General features: G+C 33.8%; 1 protein-coding gene across 1 annotated transcript; it reads right to left on the bottom strand.

Annotated features, from left to right (window-relative positions):
• Positions 1-8,287: 8,287 nt before the first annotated feature.
• Positions 8,288-8,905, bottom strand: LOC112004930 (uncharacterized). The gene has a single exon (XM_024037171.1). The coding sequence runs from the start codon at positions 8,903-8,905 to the stop codon at positions 8,288-8,290; it is 618 nt and encodes a 205-aa protein (XP_023892939.1).
• Between the last annotated feature and the right edge of the window lie 1,200 nt (positions 8,906-10,105).

Consider the following 10,105-nt stretch of genomic DNA (forward strand, 5'->3'; position numbering starts at 1 on the left):
GATGGAATTCTAACAATTTGTCAAATGTAGGGGTGGCAAATGAGTGGGTTTGGGGTGGGCATAATTGAGTTGGATATATAAAACTCATTTATTCATTTAAAACCCATTTAATTAATTGCTTCTAACCAAAATTTAACACAACCCAATTATTATGGGTAAACCCCAACCCACCAAATTACCCAATTATCAAAATTACCAAAATGCCACTAAAGTGAAAATGACCAAAGTACTCTAAAATCTTTAAAAATGACTAAAATACCTATAAAACCTAAAAATTACCAAAATACCCCCAAAACCAAAAAAATGACCAAAATACCCCCCGAAATCCAAAAAATGACCAAAATACCCCCTGAAACCAAAAAATGATCAAAATACCCCTGAAATCCAAAAAATGACCAAAATACCCCTGAAATCCAAAAAATGACCAAAATACCCCCCGAATCCAAAAAATGACCAAAATACCCCTGAAACCCAAAAAATGACCAAAATACCCCCGAACTTGATAAATTACCAAAATATTAATCCCCTCTACTAAAAAATTCAATATTTTACCTTTATTTTATTAAAAGATAAATATTCATCCCACTACTAAAAAAAAAATGGTTAGAAAGAAACATAGTGCAATAGCATTTTCTACTAGTTATTAGTATATTCCTTTTATTTAGTATTAATATTACATACAATGTGGCTTACATAACATGCATGTGTCTCTACAAATGTTGAGAACTGTATAATGACATGTATATCAGTTATAATTTTGCCTCTTTAGAGTGGCTCTGCCACTATATTTCAATAAGAGTTAAGAGAGGTTAATGTAATTTACCTATTTAATGAACGACACTCTATTAACTCATTTAAGCCCATAAATAAGCAAGAAGTTAGAAGAGACGTCATGATCATGACTCCAAAAAATTATACAAAGAGATCAAGATAGGGTTACCAAATTACTTACCTCTGAAAGTGATTCTATCTTATCTTATATTTGTTTTGTTATATATTCCTAAATCTTTTATTAGGATTACAGAATTAGTCTTCTATTAGGACCATAGAACTTGAAGGTTACGAAATAATCGTGGGTTTTCTCCTTCTCAATAAATAAATAATTGGTTTTTCTAATCCATGACCATATTTAGAATAAAACAGAATAGGAGTATTATGTAAAGGCTGAGAATGTATGATGGAATTTTTTGAAACTGAAGTTAGCAGGAGATTGATGTTGCTTGAACTCAAAATAGTAGAAAAAGAGAGAATTTTCAAATTCTTCCCAGTAGGGTCTGCTTTTGTATAGAAGTATTTTGCTGCTACTGATATTGCTAGTCCACTACTTGACCCACAAGGATCCCCCATTGTATAAGGACTCTGCACAACATAGCAAAACAGTCTTATGGAACTTAAGGCCAATTTGTTTTCCCGCCATTTATAGAACGATCAAGTAGAATTTGGTACTGTAATTAAAATTAACTAGATATAACAAAATTGACTAAAAAGGAAAAAAGGACTTTCGCAACAATTGGGTAGACAAAATTGACTAAAAAGGAAAAAAGGACTTTCGCAACAATTGGGTAGACCAATTTCTCTATCCAATTTCTGGAAAATGTACAAGAAAAAAATGTCTATGAATAAATTAAATATGACTAGAGATATTAATAACAAAATAGTTAAATGTCGTATCCAAATTCTGTATCCCCCACCCATATTGTATCATGTCCGTGTCTGTGCTTCTTACTAGATGGACTCAAGGCAAAAAAAATGTCAAAAAAAAGTGGATGTATGTATGTATGTACTGTGTATTGAATCAGAGTATAAGATCAAGTTTATCTAGACAGCAAAATCATCCAACAACAAAAATATGCAGATAGCTAGTTACAACAGTAGCAGCAAGAAGTTAAGAACTTCATCCAAAAAAAAAAAGCAAGAAGTTAAGAAAATAACAATCATACTCAATAAACAAAGCTCCCACTATGCAAAACACTGACTTTATGAAAAATAAATAACTTAAACATCACATCAAACTCAAAAGGATAGTTAGCAAAATAGTCTGCAAGAACTGAAATATTTTTAGTGAAGCAGTCCCCATTAGCTCATAAGGTTTTGTCGGAAATACATAGAGGTGAACAATGGAAACAATGGCCATCTGCATTCAAAATTCACAAAATCACACATAATGGACCTATATTTAAGAAATGTCAGAATGCATAATAATTAAAACAAGAACAATTAGCTCCCACTACCAAAACCTATAGAAAAATTACACAAACAACAGAAAAATTTACCTTAAAATAGCTTCCTTTCACCTAATCCTCATCAACATATGAACATCAAACCCTAACCATTAAATATCCAAATCTGAAACATTTTTTGATAAATAGAATGAGACAATTTCAATTGGGCACTTCTTAGTACTGGCCTAATTGACATGAAAAAGCACAGGACCCAAAATCCGAGCTAAGTTTCATAACAAAAGCAAAGGGTTTTCAAAACTCTTTCTTTATTAGTAAATTATACACATACCTAGTTATAGTTTTGATCCAAGAACCTCACCCCTCTACTTTTTAGTATATAGTATTATCTAAAATTTGATCATACATTCAACCATGGAATGCTCAAAATTTCAAACAGGCAGCAACAAAAGTCTGTACCTTAGGTCCCAATTAATTTCAACCATGTGGCTAAATTAATCAATGCATCACATCTTCTTAAAAGCTCAATCAAAGCAACTTATTCACAAAAATATACCTCATGAGTAGGGTGGCAAAATAAGCCCAAACCTATTTGCCCACCTAAACCCACCCAATTATTAATTGGATTAAATGGGCATCAAAATTAGACCCAATAATAATTGGGTTTTAACTAAAAACCCATTGAACCCATTTTACCTCAGACATTTTAGGGTTAGGTTTTCATTTTCCCCCCTCATTTTCTTGGCCTCCAATAACGTTTCAGGGTTAGGTTTTCATTTTCCCCCTCACTTTCTCAGCCTTCAATCACTCATCAGTAAGCTTCGAATTTCAAATTTGGACCTTCTGGTTCGACAACTAGTCAAAACCCAAACAAGGTGCAGCGTAGGGCATCTCTCTCCACAAGGTCTACATCTTCGACACCGTCGAAGATTTCTGGTGGTACCTTTCTAACCTTCCTCAATTCCCTGATTTATTCATGTTTTTGTGTCTATTACTATGATTCTTGATTTGGGTTCCTCTTCATCTTTGCCCTCTTTCGTTTTTGTATGTTTTGAGGATAGAAATATAGCTTGCTTTTCGAGGCTTTTCATTTTTTTTAAAGATCCAAAACAATAGTGGGTATTGTATTAATTTCGATTGCCTGAACCTTTTTTTGGTAATTTAAATCTGTGAAAGTAGTTAGTAGATGTCAAATTTCTTTCACATTTCCAAATTTTATAGATATGTAAATGCATTACAAGGTATGAGTTTGCTTGTTTGAGATTCAATTGCATGATTTATTAGATTAATCTTTCTTCCTGTTGGTATTATTGTTTTAGTTTCTCATGAGTAGGGGTGTCAAATGGGTGGGCATAATTGGGTTGGGCATATAAAACTCATTTACCCATTAAAACCTATTTAACTAATTGCTTCTAACCCAAACCCAACCCAACCCAATTATTATGGGTAAACCCCAAACCACCCAATTACCCAATTATCAAAATTACCAAAATACCCCTAAAAATGTAAATGACCAAAGTACTCTAAAGTCTTCAAAAATTACCAAAATACTCCAAAACCTAAAAATTACCAAAATAACCACGAAACTTAAAAAATGACCAAAATACCCATGAAACCTAAATAAATGACCAAAATACTCTAAACCTAAAAATTACCAAAATACCCCAAAAACTAAAAAAATGACCAAAATACCCCAAAAACTAAAAAAATGACCAAAATACCCCCAAAAACCCAAAAAAAATTACCAAAATACCTCTAAAATCCAAAAAATGACCAAAATACCCCCAAAACCCAAAAAAGACTAAAATACCCTTGAAACCTAAAAAATGACCAAAATACCCTCGAAACCTAAAAATTACCAAAGTAATCTCGAAACCTACAAAATGACCAAAAATACCCCTGGAACCCAAAAAATGACCAAAATAACCCTGAAACCAAAAAATGACCAAAATATCCCCCAAACCTAAAAATGACCAAAATACCCCCCAAACCTAAAAATGACCAAAATACCCTCGAAACATTAAAAAAAATGACCAAAATACCACTAAAACCCAAAAAATGACCAAAATACTCCCTAAACCCAAAAAATGTCTAAAATACCTCCAAAACCTAAAAAATTACCAAAATACCTTTGAAACCTAAAAAACGGCCAAAATAACATCGAAACTTAAAAATTGATCAAAATAACCCCGAAACCTAAAAATGACCAAAACACCCTCGAAACCTTAAAAATGACCAAAATACCCCCAAAACCTAAAAATGACCAAAATATCATTGAAATCCAAAAAATGACCAAAATACCCCCCCTCGAAACCTAAAAATTACCAAAATACCTCTGAAACCTAAAAAATGACCAAAATAACCTCGAAGCCTAAAAATTGACCAAAATAACCCCAAAACCTAAAAATGACCAAAATACTCCTGAAATCTTTAAAATGGCCAAAATAACCACGAAGCCTAAAACTTGACCAAAATACCACTGAAACCTTAAAAATGCCCAAAATAACCACAAAGTCTAAAAGTTGACCAAAATACCCCTGAAACCTTTAAAATGCCCAAAATAATCACAAAGCCTAAAAATTGACCAAAATAACCTAGAAACCTAAAAATGATCGAAATATCCCCTAAACCTAAAAAATGATTGATACACCTTCGAAAGCTAAAAATTAACTACAATACCCCCTGAAACCTAAAAAATGACCAAAATACCCCAAAAACCTAAATATGACCAAAATAACCCCTAAACCTTAAAATGATCAAAATATCCTCGAAACCTATAAAATGACCAAAATACCTTGAAACCTATAAAATGACAAAAAAAGAAAAAAAAAAAGAAAAGCCCCTTAAACCTGTTAGTCAATAAATACACTCTAAACATAAAAAATTACCAAAATCTCCCCTAAAACTAAAAAAAATAAAAAAATAATAATAATAAAAAAAAAAACCAAAATACTCCCTAAACATAAAAAATACCAAAATCTAAGATACCCCAAACCCATATTTTGGTAATTTTAGGGGCTTCAAGTGTATTTTTTTTTTTCATCTTATAGGATTAGTGATATGTTGGTCATTTTAGATATTTTGAGGGGGTATTTTGATCGTTTTATAGGTTTAGAGGCATTTTGGTTGTTTTAGAGGTTTCAAGGTATTTTTGGGGATTTTAGAGGTTTCAGGTTGTTTTTGGCCATTTTAGAGGTTTTGGGTTTATTTGGGTCATTTCAAAGGTTTAGGGGTATTTTTGTCACATTAGAGGTTTGAGGGTGTTTTGGTCATTTTTTTAGTTTTCAGGGGTATTTTGATTAATTTTTAGGTTTAGGGGGTATTTGGTCATTTTATAGTTTTAGGGGGGTATTTTGGTCATTTTTAGGTTCTAGGGGGTATATTAGTCATTTTTAGGTTTCTTGGTTATTTTGATCAATTTTTAGGTTTCAGGGTTATTTTGGCAATTTTTTTAGGTTTTAAGGGTATTTTAGTCATTTTTTAGGTTTCGGGGGTATTTTGGTCATTTTTTAGGTTTCAGGATTATTTTGGTTATTTTTTAAGATTCGGAGTTATTTTGGCCATTTTTTAGGTTTTAGAGGTATTTTGGTAATTTTTAGGTTTCTGAGGTATTTTGGTCATTTTTTGGATTTTAGGGGTATTTTGGTAATTTTTAGGTTTTGGGATATTTTGATCATCTTTTAGGTTTCAAGGGTATTTTGGTCTTTTTTTGGATTTTAGGGGTATTTTGGTCATTTTTAGGTTTCAGGGGTATTTTGGTCATTTTTTTTTGGGTTTTTAGAGGTATTTTGGTCATTTTTAGGTTACATGGGGTATTTTAGTCATTTTTAAGTTTCTAAGTTATTTTGATCAATTTTTAGGTTTCGAACGTATTTTAGTCATTTTTTTGATTTCGATGGTATTTTGGTTATTTTTTAGGTTTCAAGGTAAATTTGGTTATTGAAATTCTATTTTAAAAAAAGAAAAAGAAAAAGGAAAAAAGAAAAAGAAAAAAAGCAACTTGTATAGCATGCAAATTTAAATTGGTCATAAAATTAGTTTCTTAGGAAATATTTCACAATAAACTTATAACATATACACGTATTGCATGCGATATCGGGTAGGCTAATAGACCTATTACAACCAAGGTAGTTAATTTCGTACCATACCAGCCAATACGGCCGAACTTTTCCGTTCCGATTGCTAAACCAGTATCGAAACATAGTAATTTCGTGCTGGTTTAAATACCGGCTATACCGGCATTGTTTCGGCCATATCGCGATACATACCGGATTTCGGCCAAATAATGATTACCGAGCCGGAATTGAAATTACACCAAACGACCCAAAAACGCCATTGCAGTGACTATCTCTCTCCTCCTCGCGTAGAATATGGCCTTCCTTGTCTCTTTTTCCTCCTTAAGCCATCATTTTATGAGCTTCACGGTGGCAAAGATTAGAGAGAGAGAGAGCTGAAAACAAGTGAAATGAAGATAAATAATGTTGATGGAGTAAGACTTGATAAGTTAATCAATACCGTGCATGTAGCAGAAAATTTGGTTGGAACTTGTGAAAATTTGAAAAAAGAAAACATTGGAACTCGTAAAAATTGAAAAAAGTAACCAGTCTTTGGTTTTATCACCCATGCCCATCAAATACCAAATGGATTAATTCATTTTTCTTTTACGGTTTTACCAACAACTTTCCCCTAGCCCCACTTCACTTTTTCTTTTTCTTTTTAAAACTTGTAACATTTTTTTTTATGGTTGTAATTGAGCTGAGACTAAGTTTTTTAATAAAAAATGGGTTGTGACATATTAAAATAGGTATGAAATTTGCATTTGTAAGAATTTATATGGGTTTTTATCAAATAATTAAATTTATAAACATGTAATTAATATATAATATTAATATATAAATATATATTTTTAAGTAGTGGTAATCCCAAAATTCACATTTATTGTTATATATATATATATATATTTTTTAAATATATAAAATAGCGGTAAACCCGAAACGGTACATCGGGATTGACCGATACTCGAAATATATCGTACCGATGGCTAAACTGGTACAGCCTCTGGTACGGTATTAAGTTCCTTGTTTACAACAACAAGACTCCCTTTAAAGTTTCAGCTAGGCTAGGCCAATGGATCCTTCAACCAATCAAAAAATAGCCCAACCATAGTTCAAGCCAGGCCTTGGTCCTTAGTCCATTATCTCCCCGAAAACATTAAATAAAGACTCACCTTGTGTCTTTTCTAGTTCACCATCCAAAACAAACCAACAACCCAAACTAATACTTGAATGGGACAAAACTTAGGTCTCTCCTTTTAAGATCTAGTTATATGACTACTTAATTAAAAAATATATTTCCATCTCATGAGAAAAAATTCACATAATAGAATTTTAAAATAGAAACTTAAGGAACAACACATAAGTATTGTACCTAAATCTTCTCCAAATATTAAAGTCATTAAATAAAGATAAAGTTATTTGTAGTCCATGGCTAGTGTTGATGTGACTGTTAATTGTTTATCACATTTGTTGATTTACACTCCATATGAAATGGGCGATATGTACAAACCATGTATAATACATACAATTTGAGGCATAAGACGATAATTTTAATTGGACCTTTTATGTTTAAATATTTATTTAATATTCTAATTATAATTGTTTTATTTAAAATCCATTGGTTATGGAATGTTATTTTATTTAAATATTTGAGAGAGTTTCAACCTATAGCGTCCACTCCTGATAATAGCTCTTTATCATCAGACCAAAACACCAATTAGTTTTTGATGTAAGCAATGATTGAACTTCAAATCTCTTATTCCTTTGAGCTAACTAGAACCCACTTTATTTAAATATTTAACATATCAAACACAAAAGGAAACAAAATAGAACGAGAACATAACCAGGAAACAACAAACTTGACAATCGGCTACTACTATAGAATATTGATGACGTATATCAAAGAATAGAATATTTTACGAGTTCAATAGCTAGAAGAATTGGAGTCCATGAAGGGGAGAGAACACCCATTGTTGGTGATATCAAAGACCTTCACATTTTTAGCAACACTTTTTTTTTATTTTTTTATGGGAATGCATAAACTTTTCATTACTAAGAAACCATAAAGCTAACATCATGGATGAGGGCTTGCTTAGCAAAGCAAGGATCCTCTTCAACCCAAACGATGTCATTAACAATGCTATAAGCATTTTTTGCTACTAAGTGAGCAGGTATATTCCCTTGCCTTTTTCCATGAGAGAACTGAAAATAAGAAAACCCCTTACAAAGCTCAAGAACCCCCTCAATAACAGAAACCACAGTTGAGGGACAAGGGGAAGACCTCACCAAAGCATTAATCAAGACCTGTGAGTCACCCTCCAGCACCACAGTAGGACACCCACGGCACAAAGCAAACAGGATTCCAGCTTCAAGAGCCTTTGATTTAGCCTCAATAGGACCGAGAGGAGCTGCCAACTTTCTGCATAAAGTTGCCACAACCATACCAGAGCAGTCACGGATTACAACTCCAATCCTCGTTGTTCTAATATCCTTGAAAGTGGCTGCATATTCACTTTGTAGAAACCTGGAGGTGGGGGAGAGACAAAGACTGGACTGCCAAGCCAGAGGGCACAACACCTTCATTAGCCACGAGGAACTCAGTCCAGTGTTGTACAGCTCCGAACAACAGCTGCTTACCAAAACGTAATACTCCATTAAGGCGCCATTCATTTCGCCTTTGCCAAACCTTACAAGCTATCATTACCAGCCGAGTAACACAATCTAAATTTACATCATTACCCAATAGCATCTGCCACAAGATGTCCATAAAAGAGAAATTAGCACTTCTATCTATGCTTAGGACAAGCTTAGAACACTCACACACCTCTTGAGCTTTCGGACAACCCCACAAAATGTGGCCAACAGTTTCGGGCTTCGCTTTACACCAATCACATAAATCCTCAGACAACACTTTCCTTCTCTTAAGGTTTACTTTTGTGGGCAACGCATCTCTACAAGCTCTCCATGCAAAATGCTTAACGTTATGGGGAATAGGAAGCCTCCATAGACTTTTCCAAAACCTCCTCAAAAGGCTACAATCCGAGACACTCCCACTAGTACTCGACGAAGAAATGCTTACTGCCAATTGATAGGCACTTCTGACAGTGAACATGCCATTTGCTGTTTCAACCCATACCAATTTATCTGAAGGGGAGCGGACACTCAAGGGGATACTTTTGATAGCATCCGCTCCATGTGGCAAAAAAATAGAGTCCACCACCGAGGATTTCCAACACTTGAACTCAGTGTCAATCAACTCTCCAACCCGAGTATCCTCATGTAAGAACAACCGGGGAGAAATTACCCCATGAGAGGAAGAACAAGGCAGTCACCTATCGCCCCAAACCCTCACATCCCTCCCATTACCCACTCGCCACATAACTCCCTTCTTCACAAGATCTTGCACCGCCATGATGCTCCTCCAAGTATAGGACAGATTATGGCCTAGAGAGGCGTGAAGAAAATCGCACTTAGGGAAATATTTAGCTTTCAACACCCGGACTACTAATGAGTCTTGGGTAAATTGCAATCTCCACCCTTGTTTGGCTAGAAGAGCCAAATTAAAACATTTCAAATTCTTAAACCCTAACCCACCACCTGCTTTTGGCATACACATCTTTTCCCATGACACCCATGGGATTTTCTTCTCCTCGGATTTTTGGCCCCACAAAAAATTCCTAATCATACTTGTTAAGTCATCACAAAGAGAATCCGGGATTTTGAAGCAGCTCATAGTGTATGTAGGGATAGCCAAAGCCACAGCTTTAATGAGGATTTCTTTGCCCGCCTTTGACAACAATTTCTCCTTCCAACCCACCAGTTTTTTACCAAGCTTCTCCTTGATATCATTAAAAGTATTCCGCTTATTTT

The sequence above is a fragment of the Quercus suber genome, unplaced genomic scaffold (genome assembly GCF_002906115.3).
Source record: "Quercus suber isolate HL8 unplaced genomic scaffold, Cork oak 2.0 scaffold_50, whole genome shotgun sequence".
NCBI classification, from domain to species: Eukaryota; Viridiplantae; Streptophyta; class Magnoliopsida; order Fagales; family Fagaceae; genus Quercus; species Quercus suber.